General features: G+C 42.4%; 1 protein-coding gene across 2 annotated transcripts in view; it reads right to left on the reverse strand.

Annotated features, from left to right (window-relative positions):
- The window catches only part of kcnh2b (potassium voltage-gated channel, subfamily H (eag-related), member 2b), a 255,252-nt gene that overhangs the window by 93,638 nt on the left and 139,364 nt on the right, over positions 1-22,250 (reverse strand). For both annotated transcript variants that reach the window (XM_085763125.1, XM_085763124.1), the window contains exons 3-6: positions 15,083-15,238; positions 13,878-14,073; positions 11,735-12,093; positions 10,715-10,926 (exon numbers count right to left, since the gene is read on the reverse strand). In XM_085763125.1, coding sequence (XP_085619251.1) covers positions 10,715-10,926; positions 11,735-12,093; positions 13,878-14,073; positions 15,083-15,238 — 923 coding nt within the window. The remainder of the gene's footprint in view (positions 1-10,714; positions 10,927-11,734; positions 12,094-13,877; positions 14,074-15,082; positions 15,239-22,250) is intronic.

Below are 22,250 nucleotides of genomic sequence, written 5' to 3' on the forward strand. Positions count from 1 at the left end.
AGTGATTACACACACACACACACTCAGATAAATCCAGCTTTATTATTATTATTATTACTACACCTGATTATTTATGGTGTCGAGGTTTATGAGGAATCACAGACGGGAACTTGTGTTTCACTTCACTGTCGACAGCGTTTGGTGCTAAATTAAATTCAGTTCCAAAAGAAATGAGAAGTGAAGCGACATCTAACTGCAAGAGTGGTTTTTCCGTCTCCCAACAAATTCCAGCTCAGAAAACAGTATTTCCTCAGTGGATCTGACGTTTGTAACCGAAATTAGCTGCTAACAGGTGAATATTTCCTCTTTTACATCCAAGCACACTCAGCTTTTTGAAAAGTTTCCCTAAACTACAGTTACATCTCATTGTTAGTGTGTGTTTTCATGCAGACACGTCTCAAAACACAGATTATTTCTGAAAAGAGAGTTACTGCAGAAGGCAAGACGTCATTATTTCTTCTAACAAGAGAAAAAATACTGACAGGAGCTGGTGGAGGAGAGGATTACCTGGTCGGTTGTTTTGTCAAGTCCTGCACGGCAGCATTAAAGAGGATTTACGCAAGATGTGCATCATAATTAAACACCTTTGGAGTAATTGTGACGGTTACAGGGAGAATGGAGGCTCTCTGCCTTGCACCAAAACTTAGAAAAAGAACCAGACTTGTATAGTTGAAAATTCGTTCAAGAAAGCTGATATTATGCTGTCAGACTGTTTTCCTCCTCTTCATCAATATTTCCTGTTTCTTCCATCCAGTACATTTCTCAGACTGCCACTCGGAAAAAAACAGCAGATATAAACACTCCATTCTACCTTCTGCTGTTTCATTATCAAACTCCAGGAGGAAAAGGAGGAAGCCTATCCTCAGTCTCTTTAACTTTTTAACCCTTCTTTTGTTTTTATAAGTTGTGTTTTTATTTCATTTATGTATTTATACTTTTTGTTGTTGCGTTATATTGTACTTGTAATTTTATGTCTATTATACACTGTATGTTCTCCCCATTGCTGGCCCATCTCCATAATCCCTATAGTCATAGCAGTAGGTTTGTTACCTTTAATTGTCGGTGCAAGCTATTTTTAGAACGGCGGAGCAGAGCTGCGAGCTGCTCAGAGCTACGCTACGGAGGCTCATTATGGGATTTCTTGGTTCCCTCATCAAACTCATCAAATACACAATCCAACAACTCCACAACGCTCTGGTGGACAAGTTGTGAGCTGCACATTCACCACGCTATGAGATAATAACACAACGTTACCACACAGAGTTGTTTTAGAGGGAAATACAGAGACTGCTTGATGAAAAACTGTCCCTGAAGGCAATGCACATCAGCAGTTTTGCATGAATTTCCCTCTAAAACACCTCTGTGTGGCAACGTTGTGTTATTATCTCATAGCGTGGTGAATGTGCAGGTCACAACTTGTCCACCAGAGCGTTGTGGAGTTGTTGGATTGTGTATTTGATGAGTTTGATGAGTTTGAAACCAAGAAATCCCATGAGCCTCCGTAGCGTAGCTCTGAGCAGCTCACGGCTCTGCTCCGCCGTGCTAGAAATAGCTTGCACCGACAATTAAAGGTAACGAACCTACTGCTATGACTATAGGGATTATGGCAATGGGCCAATTTGACAAAATGTTGAACTATCCTTTTTAAAAGACGCAACCAGGTCATGAGTGAGCAGGGTGAACGACAGACTTATCAATGGCTGCCTGGTGCCCGGGACCTTGAGCCCTCTTTCTCTTTCTCTTTCTCCCCCCTCCCTCCCTCTCTCTCTCTTTCAATTACCTGCTATGATGAGGAAGGGCAGCCAGGCAGCGAGGCAGCGGCCGGCCCACGACTCCGTGATTAATGGGGCCACGGCCGAGGAAATGGGTCACACAGACAGAGAGAGAGAGAGAGAGAGAGGGAGGGAAAGGAGGAAAAAGAGGAAGAAAAGAAAAATTACAGGCTGGGAGATAAAACAAAAGAAAGAGAAGAGGAGGAGGAGGAGGAGGAGGGAGATAAAGGAGAAAGGAGGGGCGGTGGAAGACAATGGGAGAGGAAAGGACGTGACAGATAAGAGACGCTTATATAACGTAAGGAGATTTGTGGGGAAACAAGAGGTGATGAAGGGATGGACGGAGGTGTGGAGAGGAGAAGAGGGGATGACCTTGGGTGCCTCCACTCGTTCATCTGTTGCTTTTTTTAAAAACTTTTACTTTATTGTAGTTCCTCGCTCTTCCTCTTTATCCCTTCTCTGCTTTCCTTCCTTCCTTCCCTCCTTCCTTCTTTCCTTCATGACCACGGATGGAAACTAGCTTTCTAGCTAAATCTGGCATATTTACATCAAATAATTGTTTTTGTATGTTCATGAATATGTGGAGTCCAATTTTAAATAAACTAATAAATGAAAATAAATGAAATCCACTCTTTCCTTCTTCCTACAGTCATTCCTCTTCATCTTTTCTTTCCTCCTCTGTCTCACTTTCTCTCTCTGGCTTTCACCACATGTCACTCTTGCTTTTCAAAGTCCTTCCTTACATCAGCGTGTGTGTGTGTGTGTGTGTGTGTGTTTTAGCTCAGTGGCCGTCAATCAAACTGCAAACAGATCGAGAAGAAGCTTTTGTGTGAATTAGAGCCAGACAGATTGGATAAGCCAGGTACACACACACACACACAGACACACACACACACACACACACACACACACACACACACACACACACACACACACACACACACACACACACACACACATATCTGCTTGACAAATATACTTCTGCATAAAGAAACATATTTTTTTCCTGCACTGTAACGAGCCGTTCTCCTTCACGTTATATTTCATATTTATTTATATTTACACACTCACTTTTATTGTTGTGACATTTAACTCAATATTTTTTTATTATTAACCTCCTTCATCATCTCAGTTGAAGTTGAACTTTAGCGTCATTTGTCAAAACTTTTCCATAAAGCTGCAGAAATAAAGTCTTGGTTTTTTTTGTTTTTTTCTCTGTGTCTGTCCTTTAAGTGTCTCCATGTTTTCAAAGACAAACCGAAATGAAGTTGAGCCGAGCTCACATTATATAGAGCGTTACAAATGGCCGAATCGATGTCTGCTAATGTTGTTTGAATGGGAGGACGGGGGGAGGAAGGGGGGAGGAGGAGGAGGAGGAGGAAGAGGAGGAGGAGGGTGAGGGGTGAGGGAGAAACAGATCAGTCTGATATAGATTAGCTGCTTGAGAATGAGCACATTTGTTCAATAGGGACGGATGATGCGTTCAAAGTCACTTGTGACCCCGAACTCCTGTTGGAGGAAGAGGAAGAGGAGGAGGAGGAGGAGGAAAAGGAAGAAAAGGAGAGAGAGGAGGAGAGGAGGAAGAATAAGAAGAGGAGAAAGAGTAAGAGGAGGAGGAGGAAGAGGAGGAGAAAGAGGACAAGGAGGAAGAAGAAGAGGAGGATGAGGAAGAAAAGGAGGAAGAGGAGTAGGAGGAAAAGGAAGGGGAAGGGGAAGAAGAGGAGGAGGAAGAAAATGAGGAAAAGGAAGGGGAAGGGGAAGAAGAGGAGGAGGAAATGGAAGAAAAGGAGGGAGAGGAGGAGCAGAAGGAGGATGAGGAGAGGAGGAGGAAGAAGAAGAAGAGGAGAAAGAAAAGGAGGAGGCAGAGGAGGAAGAAGAGGAGGAAGAGGATGAGGAGAGGAGGAGGAAGAAAAAGAGGAGAAAGAGCAGGAGGAACAAGAACAGGAGGAGGAGGATGAAGAGGATGAGGAGAGGAGGAAGAAGAAGAAGAGGAAAAAGAGTAGGAAGAAAAAGAGGAGGAGGAGGACAAAAAGGAGGGGGAAGAAGACGAGGAGGAAAAGGAAGAAAAGGAGGGAGAGGAGGAAGAAGAAGAAGAAGAAGAGGAGGAAGAGGAGGAAGAGAAGAGGACTCTCATATATAAGGAGGTTATAAAATGAAGGGGGCAGTTTACAGTCGGATGATTAATGCTTTATGTAATCCTCTTCATCCTCTTCATCCTCCTCATCCTCACTCACTCCTCTTCGTCTTCAGTCTAACTGTGAATGTGACGGACGAACCAGGACCAGGACCAGTGTCACGGGTCTGACTCCATCACACAGCACTGGGACCATGGTGATGATGAAGATGATGATGATGAAGGTGGAGACAGTGAGAAGCTGCTGTCACTGGCCTCACATCATCAGCTAAATTACAGCTCTGCAGGTCGAGTGTTGAGTCTCTATTCCAGCTCATTTACCTGCTGCAGCTCCGACCAGAGTCAGTTTTATATGGTCACATTGGAGGCAGCGGGGGGGGGGGCTCCTCCCTCCGATGCATTAAGAGGGAATGGGGGCAATCTGAATGCAAATTTAAAAAAGGCTGTTTTAAGATCCGTGCTGCTGCTGCTGCAAACAGGAAAATGCTCCAGAGTCATAAATCCTGTCTCCGTTTTGTCTTCACAGGTGTAAAAAGAAGTCATTTCCATTTTTAGGAGGCGGATGAATAAAGTGGGAAACATAAAAACACCAACCAGCCTCCATCTACTAGAATAAATGCATGAAAGGACGTTTTAAATGTGACATTTAACCTGGAACAAGCTCTCACAGCTGGGTGCAGCAGATTGGAGACAATAATAAAAAAAAAAGAGAAAAACCTCATTTCTGCTAATTTCTGCCCTATTTAACGGACACTGCCCAGCTGAGGGGCAACAACCACAGAGTCACATTGGGAGCCCTGGCTGCTGCCCCCTCTGGGGTTTCCTCAGCAAAAAAAAACATGTGGCAGTGCTAAAAATACCTGCTGCTTCTGAGTCACTCACGTCATATAGTGTTGAGAAAGCTCATGCATACTCATGATGCTAATGTGACTCATCAGGCTCTGACTGGTTTTCGGGGGATTGGGTTAATTGAGCAACAGGAGCTGCAGCGTGTGTGTGTGTGTGTATGTATGTGTGTGTGTATGTGTGTGTGAGGATAATGATGAACTCTGATCAAAGTCCCCAAAATAAAACAAAACATGCAGCTTTTTCTTTTTTGTCTTTTTTCCCTGGTGCATAATTAAGGTTTTTATTCTCACTTTGTTCCAGTTTGTCGCCGTGCAAACTTTACACTCATCACCAGGGAATCTGAACTTTAAAGTGTTGCAAAATAAATTTGAGTGGCCGCAAACTAAAGAAATGCACTTTATATTTCATGTTTTTATATTGATCTGTGATGTGTGCTTTTTTTTTTAATATATGGTCGGTGCTGTACTGCTGCTGGAATCTCAATTTCCCTGAGGGAACCCTCTGCAAAGGATTAATAAAGTACTATCTATCTATCTATCTAACTATCTATCTATCTATCTATCTATCTATCTATCTATCTATCTATCTATCTATCTATCTATCTATCTATCTATCTATCTATCTATCTATCTATCTATCTATCTAGATAAATACATCTCTGTGGTTTATCAATGTATGGATGATTATAGGTCTATATATCTGCTGCTTGACTTTTTAACAATAAATGTGTTGAAACGACCACTTTGTGTGCGGTGGAACTCCTTCCTTGTTTTTATAGGTCTATATATCTATTTTTGCTGATGAGAAAACAATAAGGTTGTAAAAACTAATACAAGACACTGGAAACCATGTATGTAACAAAATGTACGAGCAGGTCGCACTGGAATCACATGATATATTAAAATTTAAAGGACAAAGAGAGAAAATGGAGAAAAGTGAACAAACATCCCAAAAAGCAGCACTGGAGACGCACACAAATACACACACATACACAAACAAACTTATATATTATGCATTTTCTCCATCACAGAGGGTTAGGATGCACAAACACACACACACACCCAGAGGAGCGCAGTAAAGACATGACACACTGGTCCTGCCTCCCTGCAGAGATCTGCTCCTCTCATTAAAGAAACATCCTCAGAGCTCGCTACACTTAACGTAATGTAAAGTCTGTGATGATGTAACATAACAAGTATTCTCTGATAGGCAGAACCTACATACGGTAGATTTACCCTGCACTCTGTACATCCACAAAACAACAACAGCAGCAGCTCCACATGGTGACAAATGGAGAATAATAAAAGAGATTTGCAGAGAAAACAAACTCTCTGATGGATTCTACTGAGTCTCACAGGAACCGACTGACTCACTAAAACTAAAACATACAAATCATTTGAATTGAGACGAGTTCTTCCGCCGGTAAACGTATTGCCGTCTCGTCTTTCTGTTCTCCAACTTTTTAGATTATTAAACTGTTTTTATTACGAGCAGCTTAATTGCAAACCACCGACACCACGACGATGACTGTCTTTGCAGCCGAACTCCTGGGTCTCATCATCATCATCAGTATCACTCCCCGAAGGCAAAAAGTGGATGTGCAGAGTTCTGAGCAGCAACCACAACGTGACAGGTCGGTCGGCTTTCATGGTTTTTATCGCTTAATAAGAAAAAAACAACAGAGGAGGAGGAGGAAACATGGAGGAGTGAACACATGACAGGACAGAGAACAATAATCCTGTTCTTATACGAGTTAGAAGAGAAGAGCGACAGATGAAACGGTGGATCTGTGATGGATGATTACTGAACATAATCTGCTCTACTCTGATCCATATTTTATGCCGTGACCTCGTTTCTAGACTCTTAATTTGAAAAATAAAGTTGAATTATTGATAATAATTTGAATTTGTGCAGCAAAAAAAATAACAAATCGTCTGCATGAATGAGAATGAATGAACTCTTATGTTTCTTTCCACCAACATGTTTTCACATCATGGCAACGCTTGTAAAGACTACAAGTGGATCCATCCAGCCTCATTATAAGACAGAAGTAGTAAATAAAATCTATATTAGACACCGTTTCTTTCATCTGCTGCTCTCTGTCGTCTCCTTTTTCCACCTCGACGTTTTCAAAACTCTCAGACGTCGTGACAGACTGACACTCTATCTCCTTTTCTCAACCTTCAGCTCTGAGAAAAGACGACAGCAGCACCGACGCTCTCGGCTTCAGAAACTTCACAGCTCAGACTTCAAACTTCCAAAAAACTTCTAAACTTCAAACTTCCAAAAAACACAACCTGAACTCCTCTCCTCCTTCCCCCTTTTCTTTTTCTTTTTCTTTTTCTTTTTTTTCTCCCCTTCACATTCCTGTAAGAAGAAGAAGACGGAGAGACGTTGTCCTACCACTTTGCTGCTGGGCGCCGACGTGTGTGTCGTCCATGGCTCCATTGGGTTTCACTGTGACAGCGTGACTGAGTGTGTGTCTGTCTGTCTGTGTGAGTGTGTGTGTGACTATATGAGAGCGTCAGGGTGTATATGTGTGTGTGTTCACGTGGAACGCCATGTATGGAGTTGTGTGTGTGTGTGTGTGTGTGTGTGTGTGTTGGGAATACTGTATGAGCCTGTATGTGAGTTGAGTGTGCAGCTAATCAAGTGTCGCCTATAGGACGGGACCTAAGTGTGTGTGTGTGTCCAAATGTGAACTGGGGCGTGAGCACTGAGCGTTCACTCTTGTCCTTTTTCCCATCATGCATTTCACCGAAGACTCCTCTGAGCTTCTTCTCCGCCCCTCCTCCTCCTCCTCCTCCTCTCCATCCATCCATCCCTCCATCATCTCACTGTTTCACCTGCTGATGCTAACTGAGGACAAGACATTTCCTTTCTCCCTTCCTTCCTTCCACAATCCTTTTTCCTTTCCTTCCCTCCTTCCCTTCGTCCTTACTTCTTCCTCCTTCCTCTTTTAATCCAATTGACCTGATCTGTTCCCTCCCTCCATCTTTCTTCCCTTCCCTTTTCTTTCCCTTCCTTCTTTCTTTCTCCTTCCTTCCTTCTTCTTCCTTCCTTGAACAAATCTGTTCCCTCCTTCCATCTTTCTTTACTTCCCTTTTCTTTCCCTTCCTTTCTTTCCTCCCTTCTTTCTTCCTTCTCCTTCCTTCCTTGAATGAATCTGTTCCCTCCCTCCATCTTTCTTTACTTCCCTTTTCTTTCCTCCCTTCTTCCTTCCTTGAACAAATCTGTTCCCTCCCTCCATCTTTCTTTCTTTCCCTTACTTCTTTCCTCCCTTCTTTCTTCTTTCCTCCTTCTTCTTCCTTCCTTGAACGAATCTGTTCCCTCCCTCCATCTTTCTTTACTTCCTTCTTTCCACAATCATTTTTTCCCTCCCTCCCTTCCTTCTTTTCCTTCATCCTTACTTCTTCCTTCCTTTTTGACCCAATTGACCCAATCTGTTCCCTTCCTCCCTCGATCTTTCCTCTCTTTTCCCCTTCATTCTTTCCTCCAATCTTTCCCTTTGTCCTTCCTTCCTTCCTTCCTTCCTTCCTTCCTTCCTTCCTTCCTTCCTTCCTTCCTTCCTTCCTTCCTTCCTTCCTTCCTTCCTTCCTTCCTTCAGGTGGACAACAGGAGAGTTAAAAGGCGACTGGACCATGTACAGTTCACTAAAGCTAAACCAGGGAGAGTGCAGGAGCAAAAGATTGAAAAAATAAATAAAGAAACTCAACATGATGAAGAGGAAGAAGAAGGGAAAAAGGAGGACAGACAGAGAGAGAGAGATACAGAGGGGGGGGAGCCAGGAGTGATTTCATCAGAGGATCTGCTTGTGTTTCTTGTTCAGGGTGTCAGATGTTTTATGGAGCAGCTGAATTATTCAGCCCTGTTTGCCTTTCAACATCTTCTTCTACTCTTCCTCCTCTCAGGGAGTTTTCCGCTGACGGACCGGTGACATCGCTGCTGCCTGATGTGGTGCTGCCACCTGCAGGACGCACACGGTACCGACCAGACCAGCAATAATACAACTCTTTGTGGATAAAACTGATTATTTCTTTTCTCTGTAACAGCAAATTGTCTGAAAAACCATCAAACTCCACAGGACGACGACTCAGAGGCAGGTTGAACACACACACACACACACACACACACACCCTGCTGCTGCTGCTGTGGCGTTATTATGAATTCATGACTTCTGCACTTCTTTTTTCTCCCCTCTAGCTTTCCCATTACCTACCACCCTCTGATTTCTACTTTAGAAAAAAAAAAAAAAGAAATATATAAATCAAAGAAAAGAAGAAAAAAAAAACAGTGGTTACTCATTAAATGGAAAATGCAGCTCACTTTGTGATTTTCCTTTCTCTCCATAAATAGCAGCTCGGAGCATGTGGAGACACAGCTGCTGATGTCTCCTCCATCTGCACTGGAACATGTGCACTATGCATTATTATAGGTTAATGCATAGACACACACACACACACACACACACACACACACACACTGGGGGTTACGTATGTTGTGACCTTGCCAGCTGCACTTCACATACTGTGTAGCATGATTGCATTAAGTTCTCATTGTGTAACTTTGGATTATTGTGTGATTGCTGATACTTGCAGAGAGAGAGAGGAAGGACGACTCTGCCGATCGCTCCTCTCCAGTGGCTCTATGTAGGACACAGTCCTCACACACACACACACACACACACACACACACACACACAGCTTAACTTAATCTTCCTGCTCTTTGCTCATCTCTCACCTCCCAACACGGACCTCCATGTCAACACAAACACAATGACTTCACCGGTGCAGGAGGATGGTGATCACCAGCGTCTCTGCAGTATCTGTCAATCTAGAATTAGTCAGATGCAACCTGCTTGTTTTGAAATGCAGATGGGATGTAGGTAACATATTTAAAGACTACATATCTAAAGCTGAAACAGTGTCTGTCTATATTCTATGTGCACACAAGTATTTTGGGAGTTTAAAAGGAGAAGAACTCAAATTTTATCCTGTAACAGCGACCAACGTCGTCTTCATCAGAGTTTCTCTCTAACTGTTTCCACTGCTCTTCATCACAGTCGTATAAAACACACAGGAGATCTGAGCTTCATTAACAAACTGATTCATCCGACTGATGAGACGTCAAACTGACGATCAGCAGCAGGACGATGAGAGAAATGACACGAAACAGTCTGACCTCTCCTCAGACAGGAGAAGAAAGTCTGCAGCTTAAAGACATTACACACACACACACACACACTCACGTCTTTTTGCTGCGTTCATCAGACTAAGACTCTGCGAGGCGACGTCCTCATTAACCCGCTCCCCTGAAACGACTTCCTCTGATTAATAAAAAGGCTGAATATCAACTTTAACTTCCTGCACAAGTCGACAAGAAAGAGAGAAGAACACCTCCATGTTTGTACGATACTTTACCTCAATAAAGTTTTTCCCCCTCTAATGAAACTTAAAGAGTTCATTTCATTTCCTCTTTATTCACCTGTTTCCTGAGCAACAGAAAAAACAACAACAAAGACAAAGAGTCTTTCTTCGTTTCTCTCCATCTGGTCACATCTTCGTCTTCGTTTCCTCACAGAAACAACTCACAGCTCATCAGCCTCAAACACAAACCTCTCATTTATCCTTTTTTTTCCTTCTTTGTTTTTACCAATGGATGATTCGACACAGGAGAAGAAAGTGTCATTCTCACTCACTTGAGCATCATCTCCTCAGAAAGACTTTGTCAGATTACAGCGAATGAAAGAAGCTACGAGGAGGAAATAAAAAATATCACGACTTATCTGCTCCATATCTCGCCCGGGAAGAAACACACAGGAGATAAGAGAAGAGATATAAACACAAAGCTCAGCGGCTGAGTGACGACACCACTGCAACCTCTCCGGCCAACAGCTCTAAAAACCCGCGTAAACACATCACAACACAAGCTGTGTGTGAAGTTAAGAGCCGTGTCCTACCTGTGTGACCTTCTCGGTGACGTGGTGCGTGCGGTCGATGAGCTTGCAGGGAGCGATGATGTCCATCTCGCCGGTCGGCAGGGCGATCAGCGGGTCGGGTTTGAAATCCACAAAGTTGAGAGTGATCTGAGGGATCTTGGAGATGGTCCGGTACCGCATGAGGTCCGAGTCCGACGTGGAGTTCAGTATGTTGGATTTACTGTTTACTGCACCTGCAAACACACACACACACACACACACACACACAAGGTTAAAGGGATAGTTCAACATTTTGGCAAATTCTCTTATCGCCATAACCCCCAAGTCATAGCAGTAGGTTCGTTCCCTTTAATTATCGGTGCATGTTGTTTTGAGATGGGCGGGGCAGAGACGTGAGCTGCTCAGTGAACACAATGGAGGTGAACGGTACAGGTCCCCTGTCCCTCATCAAACTCAACAAATACACAATCCAACAACTCCACAACGCTCTGGTGGACAAGTTGTGACCTGCACATTCACCACACTAGGAAATAATCATGTAACATTACAAGACAGAGTTGTTTTAGGGGCAAATGCAGCCGGAACTACATTCCAGACACGGCTGCTGGGCGGAGTGATTTCAAAAGCAGAAGTATTTGCTTCATGTGTCGTAAAAGAGGTAAATGCAGAGACTGCTTTCTGAAAAACTGTCCCTGAAGGCAACGCACATCAGCGATTTTGCATGAATTTCCCTCTAAAACAACTCTGTCTGGTAACGTTGTGTTATTATCTCATAGCGTGGTGAATGTGCAGGTCACAACTTGTCCACCAGAGCGTTGTGGAGTTGTTGGATTGTGTATTTGATGAGTTTGATGAGGGAAACCAAGAAATCCCATGAGTCTCCGTAGCGTAGCTCTGAGCAGCTCACGGTTCTGCTCCGCTGTTCTAAAAATAGCTTGCACCGACAATTAAAGGTAACGAACCTACTGCTATGACTATAGGGATTATGGTGAGAGGAGGATCTGACTAAATGTTGAACTATCCCTTTAAACAGTGTCTCACCTGTGCTGCTGCTGCCCAGCCGGATGCTGGTCCTGCGGTTCTTGCGGTCCCAGTCGGGCCTCATGGCCTCGATCTCGTCGACGGACGACGCGCGGCGCATGCTGTGGAAGCTCTCCCGCGAGCGGCTGTGCGTCATGGAGCAGTTGGAGTTGGAGCCGTCCGGGTTGAGGCTAAGGCGGTGGTGGTGGTGGTGGTGGTGGTGGTGGGGCGCTACGCAGGGCGACGACTGGGTGAGGGGGCCGGCCAGGTGAGAGCCGTGAGACGGAGGAGGAGCAGCAGCAGGAGGAGCAGGAGGTCTGGAGCACAGCGGGATGTGCTGGTCCTCGTGTCGGTCCTCTGGCCAAGTCTGGAGAGCTAGCCTGGGACGGAGGAGGAAACACAATGACAAAATTTACTAACAGCTCAATAAATTAGAATGTCATGGAAAATGTATTTATACAGCGTTTGTACATTTCTTTCTACAGTATTCACAACAATATACTGTAGATGTTGTTTTATGATTATTATTTTTTAATACCAAACGCTTGCTTTGGCAATATGTACAATGTATGTCATGCCAATAGAGCCATTTGAATTTAATTGAAAAGTTTATTTATGTCAGTAATTAAATTCAAAAAGTGAAACTAATACATTATATAGATCCATTACACACAGAATGAAACATTTTATGTTTTTTATTTTAGGGCAGTCAATCCATTAAAAAAATGTACTAATTAATTGCACAAATTTCTAAAATTAATCGTGATCATATTAATGTCTTTCTTTAAAACTTTGAACACAGTTTCTCTCCTGTGAAGTACAAATCTGGCACAAAAAAGGCACTTTGCTTATATCCTCTAACAGAAATAATAACAAACTCCAGGCCTACATGTGTTGAAGTGCATGTTGGATGTCATCAAAACCACTACACCGCTTCTGCGCATGCACAAACCTTTTTTTTTATCCCTTTTTTCCCTACCATGCTGGAGTGAACTGAACCTTTGGAGCTGTGCGTCGTGGACGTGCACTAAAGCACCTCGCACTGAATTAAATTGAATATAAACCGATCATTTAAAAGGTTAATTTATTGATCTATGTAGGCTACACACAGAGCCCAAACTCTACGCAAACAAACTAATCAACAACTAAACAAACATTCAGCAACTAATCAATGAGACCAACGTTTATCTCCTAAAAAGTTAAACCAGCCGGCGGTAAACCTCTAAAGACATGGCTGCCCCTCCCCCGGGATGACGACGCAGGTTGACCAGCCGACCACCTCCAGAGACGGGCTGCTCCGTCTGACCCGATGCTCCCACAGTCGGAGCTTCACTAACGGGTGTCATTTGGATAAATTTACCGCGTATTGGGATCTAAACGGTTACTTACTTGCATGAAAAAATATCAAAACTTAATAAAGTGACGTATTAACAGCGCTACAGCGGGAATTAAAAGAACGTTTCAGCTGCTCTAGCTACTGCTACGTACGTATCGGTACGTCGGTTTGACTGGTTCGCCTGCACACGTGACCAAAGGTTATGGATCAGCCGTCACCGGAAGTAAACAAAACAACATTAATTGCGTTAATTTTGTGTAACACATTTAAATTCATCATCAATTAACGCATTATGTTTGACAGCACTACTTTTTTCATTTAATTTCTTTTATTTCTAATGGTTCTGGCAAGAACTAAAATTCAGTAGCCTAGTCTGTCTCAAAAAAATTGGCTGGAACCGGACCAGTCCCAGCCCAGTCAGTTGCGTACATGAACTGATGAAGCCTCTTGGATGAGAGGTGAAACGTCTTCCTAGACAAATAACTAAGTCCAGTTGCTTTCGATTTAACCTCCGTTGAAATACTATGACCTGGGCAAATGAGAATATGCACCGGCCTCAACATTTATAGTTTCCCATTTCCAAATGTCAAATCAAAACTTGATGTGCAGAAACCAGTATTTTTTACCTCATTAAACCCCCCCAAAAATCAAGCTTGTTTTTCCGTTTTTCTTCATTTAAATGTCTAATAGGCTACTCCCATACCATGCGCAATAATCATTTACCAGATATTAAAAATGTAAGTTTTTATAGCTATAATATCAAAATATGTCCAAATGGCAATTAGTAAATTAGCCTGAAGTCACCTAAAGGTCCTGGACCTACTGTACCTGCTTCCACTGATCTGCTCGTGGTGGTCTGGTGCTAGGGGGGGCAGGGGCAGGAACTCCCCCAGGCCGAGGGACTCGTTGTCCGGGTGCAGCGGTGTGGCGGTGGGGATGTGACAGGCCTCCTCGTCCAGAGACACCTTACTGTTGGACAGGGAGCGCAGCAGGGGGAGACGCAGCTTGAAGCCTCGTGGACGACCTGAAGGGACGGACAACAAGGAAAGACTCGTTGAAAGACAAAGTGTGAAAGACAGAAAGGAGAAGAAAGAGACAGGACGTAGAGGTCGTGCCAGAAGAGAGGCAGGAAGGGAGGGAGCTGAGCATAATAGACCTTCAAAAACAATCTAGTGGAATCTGGGACAGTTACATTGATTAGATTTTGGTTTGAGCCACAAAGTTAAAAACAAGGAATTTATCTGACACAGACAGAGAGAGACTTCACATCTCTGTCCTACTTCTCTCTCTCAGGAACATTAAGTGCACAGACAGTTCAAACCCCCAAAAAAACAAAAACCACAACAAACAAACAGCAGGATTTTGTCAAACCTGCTGATCCCAAACAACAAATACCCGGGATTCACAGGAATAAAATTACTTTCTCGGATATCAGAACCACAAGTGATCCCATTGTGGGAATTAAAGTGGTGGTTTGGTTTCTGTTGCCGTGGACGCAGGTCTTTGCATAATGAAAACATTTTTTAAAAAAGATCAGAGAGGCATTTAAAAGCAGCAACCGAGGCAAAATATTAATTTTACAAAGTGGTGCGTCAATCAACAGGTTAGTCCCTGCACTGCAAAAACTCAAAATCTTGCCAAGAATATTTCTCATTATACTTGTTTTTAGACACTTTTTTACTTCTTTCAAGCATATTTTCACTTGAAATAAGTGGAAAAATGTGATAGTGGTGCAAGTTTTTCTTTCTTATTACGATTTTTCTACTTATTTCAAGTGAAAATTTGTTTGAAACAAGTGCAAATGATCTAAAAACAAGTTAATTTTTAGGTGATGAGTCTTATTTTAAGTGAAAAGAGATTAGTTTTGACAAGAAATGAGACATTTTGACAAGAAATAAGACAAATATTCTTGGTAAGATTTTGAGTGCGCAGATAAGATAAGATAAGATAAGATAAGATAAGATAAGATAAGATACGATAAGATAAGATAAGATAAGATAAGGCTAAATATAAAGACATTAATCCTAACATACCGGTGACGAGCCAGGTGGGCAGGCGGTGGTTGAGCTCCCGTTTCTGGTCTTCCAGTGTGTCGTCTGTCATGACCTCAAAGTTGAGGATGAACATGATCACCACACCATCCTCGTTCTTCACCGGCACCACGTCCACCATGCACAGGAAGCAGTGACCTGCAGAGAGGAACAGACACACACACACACAGCTCAGTCACACTGACAATATTTGAAGTTTAAAAAACAAAACATTGGTATTAAAAACCACCAGTCGACTCTTTATGTACAACACAGGTTCGATCCACTGTGTGTGTGTGTGGTCTCAGATGCAGCCATGCATGTCACACACTGTCGCTGTGAGCATATGTACATGCCCTAATTACACAGGCCCACTTTCCCTTACACACACACCCACACACACGCACTCTCCCTATTAAAACGTGCATCTGTGCTTAATCAGCTCTCACACACTCGTCCATACGAGGCCGGGCACGTTCGCTAATCTGCCACAAGTGCTAAAACAGCTAAGTAAGCGTGAAATTAGACGACATATGACTGTAAGTGGCCCAGGAGCTTCCTGCTGCTGCTGCTGCTGCGGTAAAATACACTCACACTGAACTTATAAAAGATGCTTTTATTATAGTTTTAATATCTGCAAGTGCAGCGGATCAAAGAGAATCAGTGCAGCTACATAAACACAGTGTGGAAACGCCTCAAAGTGACTGAGAGAGCAGAGCAGTCTCTATTTTACATTCAACTCAGATTATTCAGAAACATAGTAAAACTGTCCTGGGAAATCTCTGCTGCATTTAATGGACATCACAACTACTGGTGCAAACTGGAAACAAGCCCTCAACTATAAAATATCCAGAAACTTTCAAAGTAGATTTACAAAAAGTAAAAACGTTCCCAACAAATCAAACTAAAACAACAACAGATCCAGGTCATTGATCCATGTGGACATATTTAAAGGGAGCTCCATCTATATGACACTAAACACACAGCAATAAAATAACAGCTGTATTATCTATCTAACCATAGCAACGCTGTGTCCTGAAACCAGGATGTCAAAGTGAAGGTTCAGCTTCCTGAGACTTTAAGATTTTAAATAAATTCCCCGTGTTGACACTCTGATCCTAAACTGTTCCTATACATCCCGTCCCGTCCCGTCCCGTCTCTTACCTGGACAGTCAAAGTCAGTGAGGACCAATTGGACCAATGGCGGCGGCCTCTGCAGCTGGTGTGGAGCGTTCACTGCCTGCACTGTTTATAGTACAACCAGATGTACAGTACATCTAGTGCATGGCTGCCTCACTAACTAACCCACACACACACACACACCCCTGGGCCGGTCTGTCTATCATTCATCTCACATCATCACTGGAGAGTGGGATCAAATCCGATTGGACAGCAGCATAATCCCAACACAGGGAGGGAGGGGGGCAAAATATGAAACACGGGGAAAACCAAAGGATTACACCATCTGGACATATCCAGCAGCGTGTGTGTGTGTATGTGTGTGTGTAAGTGTGTGTGTATGTGTAGGTGGATGCCCAGTCATTCATAACATGCAGCCGTGACACTGTGGTTTTTAAATTCACTGGAGCTGCTGGTGCATCATGGGTAAAGCTCTGACTGCAACACCACTGGGGCTGTTCCTCTAAAGTTTAAAACCATGAGAAATATATTTATATTTACAGTCAAACCTGAAACACAAATAAATGCATATACTGTATATATATTACGACGGAGTATTAGGGCTACATTGACAAATAAAACTTTATTCTGGTAATGTTATGACTTTTTTCTTGTAGGAAACGTATGACTTTATTCTTGCAAATTTACGACTTTATTCTCGTAAATTTATGACTTTATTCTCGTATGAAATATACGACTTTATTCTTGTAAATTTACAACTTTATTCTTGTAAATTTATGACTTTATTCCCGAAGTCTGTGTGTTTTTTGTTTTTCTCAATGTGGCCCTAATACTCCGTCGTATATAAACTATAGGCAGGGAAACACCAGAGGCCCTGCGATACAGTATTATCACGATACTTCTGTGTGTATATACGATATTATTGCGATATTAACAATATTGCAATACAGTATGCTGCCATATTTTGTGATTTATTCACTTTTTCAACTGCACGCAATGTCTACAAACAAAGACTTTGTTAACATCTGTATTTTCTAATAAGATAAACTTCTTAGTCTGTTCAGATCAATACTTGGTGTCTGTATATCGATACAATCTTGCCATGCAAAATATCACAATACTACTGTATGCTGTATGGACTTTTTCCCCCATGAACCAAGTGGATATCAGTCACTGACTCTGATTACTGTCACACAAACAACATCTCAGAGACACATTTCAAACACCAAATCCCCCTCTAATGGGCTTTCACTCCACTTCCCATGATGCCTTGTGGTTCCCTCTCTCTCTGTCTGAACTGGTGCAGCATCGTCTGAGAAACTCTGTCGGAGCAGCAACAACGCTGGGAGTTGTGTATGTTTGTGGACGACAGATGTGATTTGTACAAGCGCACACACACACACACACACACACAAATGCACGCATACAGGATTAAATGTGAACAGTGGTTTCATTGTTTCAGTGTATACTGTCAGTTCTTTTTATGAAACGTCTTAAATAATAAACACGTGATGTGTAATAATGATCACACCTGCATGAGTGTGTGAGCTCACTGTCCAGAGTGTGTGACTGTACTGTAACACACACATCAGGGTGTGTGTGCGACACGTGTGTGCGTGTGTATGTCCTGAATTTGGCCCCGAGCATGAAGATCAGGCACTAAGCTGTGTATTTGAGGCCCATCATCAGACCTATCTGCTGTGATTTCCTCCGAGAGCATCTGAAATGAATTGAGCTGCGAGGTTACCGGGGCAACGCCATTTCATCTAAATGCTCCGCCTGGATGTTTTCCAATTCAACATGTACCAGCTGATAATCTGATTCAGTGTTGCTGATTTACAAAGCTCGGGGGGAGGAGGGGGTTGAGGGAGGGGGGGGGGGGATTATCACAATGCGCTAAAACACATCCAAAAAAAAGCACAGGACAGAAAACTGCTCATGGCCGAACAGCGACAGCGACCATGACGATGTAACGACACAACACAATCAGATTTGTTTTACAGCGTGTTTTTCATAACTAGGTGATGATACAGTACATGGACAGAAAAATGGCCGCCAGTGTCAATGTGGACGCAGTTTTGGGAAGTGAGACGCTCAGTCAGGCTGAAATATCTTGGCAACTGGTGCATTGATTGTAAAAAATAGTAGGGAAGCATGATACCTGTTATCAGCTCGATATTGGCTGATAATTATCAGCCAATAAATATAATACAGATAAGGCTGATACATTAATAAGTAATATAGTACATTATAATCGGCCAATATTGCCTTGATTTTGCTCATTTTCAGGCCGTTTTCCCCTGAGTTGATTTGAAACAATAACAAATGTTGATTCTTGAAGAGTCATAACTGTTGGTTTTACTGTATTATTTTGGAAGCAGAGGTGTAATGTTAAATTGACCTTCACTCACTACATCTTAGCCTTTCTTACCTTTAGTTGTGGATATAAACTATTAAAAATGTTATGGTGCATCCCTAAAAAAAATATTGTGTTCAAAAATTCATAAAATATGGGATTAATTTAATTTTTTTGTAAACTCTGCCAAACCTGACCTAATGGGTGCTGGGACGAGAATTTTTTTTCTTTGGGGAAAAGTTGTAAGATTTTTCCAAGAAGTCAAAATGTAATAAAGAGAAGTGCTGCAAATGTGTCATTCAGACTTTGTGAGTCGCTGCAGACACAGATGTTGCTTTGGGACGAGTCAGAAATCTATTTGTCGCTTCTAAAGATGAATCATATCTTGTCTCTCTTTTTTTTTTTTTACATGCACTTTCAAAAAGGGATTACAGTGATTCAGATCTGTGTTAATACAAGAGCGGTTTAAGTTTTTATCTTTGGATTCCTTGAAAAAATATTTCAAGAGCTCCGGGCCGACAACATCTGCCCTCACCACCACCGTGCTTAAGAGACACGTGTGGATTAAAAACAATGTAAAGACAGGAGGAAATATAAACAGCTGACCCAGGGAGTGGGTGGGTGGGTGGGTGGTTCTGGGTCAAAACAGGGATTGAAAAAGATAAGATGGATTATTGACAAAAAAAAAAAGTTGGTGAGATGGAGGATGAAAGAAAAAAGAAAAAGAGGACGGTAAAGAAGTAAAGGTTTAAAAATAATAGAGAAAGGGAATGAGAGGATTTAGAGAATTATAGAAAGAGACGACGGCTGGAAAACAAAAACTTGGTAGAGAGAGAGAGAGAAAGAAAGAGAGAAGGAGGGAGGATAAAGTAGAAAAGAAATCCTGAGCTCAGAGTGGGACCAGGACCGGATCAGCTGCTGGTTCAGACACTTACAGCGGCTTCATGCAAAAGTTTGAGCAACCCTGGTTTAAAATGTCTGTTAATGTGAAACAGTTCATCAAGTGGAAGATGAAATGATCTCCAGAAGACAGAAAGTTAAACATGAAACACTCTTCTATCAGTGTATTATTGTAGTTTTCTACAGTTTCAGAGTGAAAAAGGGAAACAAAGCAGCAGCCTGCAGAAGAACGGGAAACCCAGGAGACTTGAGCTCTCAGAGAACTTTGACCAAAGTATCAGACAAGAGATTTACTATTTACACACTGGGATAGTTTCCAAAGGGGGGGGCTACTAGCTACTAACTATGCTGAGGGCCCAGACCTTTGCTGAGGGACCTTTTCCTTTTCTGTCACTTTGAACATAGGAATCCAGGGTTCCTACACATTTGAAATTTCCAAATTCCATACTTTTTCAAGACCTAATTTCCAGACTTCTTGGTGAAAAAATTCAAATAATTTGTGATATTTAAGTAAATAGATGTGCATAATATAAAAAAAAAATCATGCTATCATCAACCATTTGTTTTCATTATTGTGAATGTGTATGCCATTATGTAACCAAATCATTTCCAGGAGATTGTAGCTCGGTACAATAGTGCACATTAGAGAGAAGTTTGCTGTCCAATCGGATTTGATCCCACTCTCCAGAGAAGTATTAAGATAAACATATTTCCATACAATAGTTTCCATTTTCCACACTTTTCCAGACCTGGAAATGTATAAAATCAAATCCCATACTTTCCATACTTGCGTAGGAACCCTGTGTCATCTGTAACTTTATGCCTTTTGGAGATCATTTCATCTTCCACTTGCTGAACTGTTTCACATTAACAGACATTTTGAACAGGGGTCCCAAAGTTTTGCATGACACTGTACATATATCTACAGTCAGTGTGGAGGAGAGTGAAGTCCAGACTGGGCCGGGCCGAGTCGAGCCGAGCCAGGCTGGTGGGTGTGGGTGGGGGGTCGAGGTGGGAGGGATGAGCTGCTGCTCCAGAACATCTTTGTGCAGCTTAGCAGGAGCTGAGAGCGGATTGGAGGACACTCAGCGGAGATTTAGACGCCCCCGAGAAACCTGAGGTCGGACCAGACTGCAACACGGATCTCTAGTCTGCACCTCCTCCACCTCCCATCTTACAACCCCCCACCCCCCGACCCCCCCCACCCCATCACACAGAGGTCAAGGAGAGCTCTGCATCGTCTCTGTTTGAACAGACAGATGAAGTGACAAACAGACGGAGAAACAGACAGACAGCTCTGTGTCGGATTAGAAGTTGGGATCATAATCTGAGCCGGTAGCAAACGGATTAAAGCGAAAAACTGGTTTGATCGACGGCTCGAGGTGAAGACATCCCAGAGGTGTGAGGTCAGAGGTCAATGCAGCAGCATCATCATCATCATCATCACATGGAGGAGGAAGAGTTTCCACCATCTCTGCTTTACTCTCTCCACCATCATGTCACACAGTCACGACATCATCAGACACCAGGTGAAGAGTCTCCAGGTAGAAGCTCAGACTTCTCTGATCGATTAAATGTTTGATCTGAGTTCCTCTGAGTCGTCTCAGTGTCAGAGGTTTCATTTAGAAATGAAGTCCTGTCATTGGTTGATCCACTAGAGAAGAAAAAAAAAACGATATTAGTGTTGCTCTACAGGTTTGAGCCAACACTGAAGGAAAAAACTAAGTGGAAAATTATTCATTAGATGATTTTCAGCCTCTTTCTATTGATTTACTTTTATTTTATCAACGTTTTCCAACAGTTTTCTGCAGAGCTGCACTCAGGACATTTGGAAAAATCGAAGTTACAGTGAAATGTTGAGCCTCCAATACAGATCACAAGAGTTTGAACCATATTTGAGGGATTTTTGCAAAAATAGGATAGGTCTGTTTTTCTTACTTCATCGGTTGGGCTCTAGAAATGAGGAAATAAAGTTTAATAAATCTAATAACTAGTCACTTCTCCTTCAGATTCATGTCAAAATCAGTAAATTATTAAAGTCAAATCTGCCTTATTGATTCTACAGTCATTTTAATTGGAGACTATGACTCACATATGATATTATAAAGGCTCCAGTGCTGACAAACAACCAGAAATGACCCATAATAGTTTATAGAAGGACAGTTTTCATCTGTGTAAAGCTTGACACCCACTCCTCCTAGTGGTCGACAGCCATCTCTACACACTTGTAGATGAGTTAGAAGCATTATTACAACAACACAGGGAAATATTGGTATTATTTTGATATAAAATCTAAAAACCTCCCTTTAAAAAAAAAAAAAAAAAAGCTTTAGTCAGAAAACAAAAACTTATTTCCTAACCCACAGAAGACTTTTTTGTGCCAATAATAACTTCACAGAAGCCGTTTTATTTTTCAGGAATAATCACAAACGGATTGTTTCCAAGTTAAAAAAAAAAAAATCTCACTCCCGGTGTAACGTGGCAGCGTTTCAGAGCTCAGAGTGTCCAGCTCTTCTCAGTGTTCACACTGTTGTACAACAGAGCATCAATTACATAACACACTGTTGGATTCATATGGATTTATTGTCTCATGTATATTGTGAGAGCGTCCTGGAAACATGTGGACGCCAGATGTGAAAGCCATTAGCTCATGGTTTGTGTCCATCAGAGACAAAGGGACAGAGGATGTGAGCTGTGTTTCTTCTCAGCTGCTCTGCTCTTTATCACACACACACACACACACACACACACACACACACACACACACACACACAC

Source organism: Trachurus japonicus, chromosome 20 (assembly GCF_045865225.1).
Source record: "Trachurus japonicus isolate A0001 chromosome 20, Traja_1.0".
Lineage (NCBI taxonomy): Eukaryota > Metazoa > Chordata > Actinopteri > Carangiformes > Carangidae > Trachurus > Trachurus japonicus.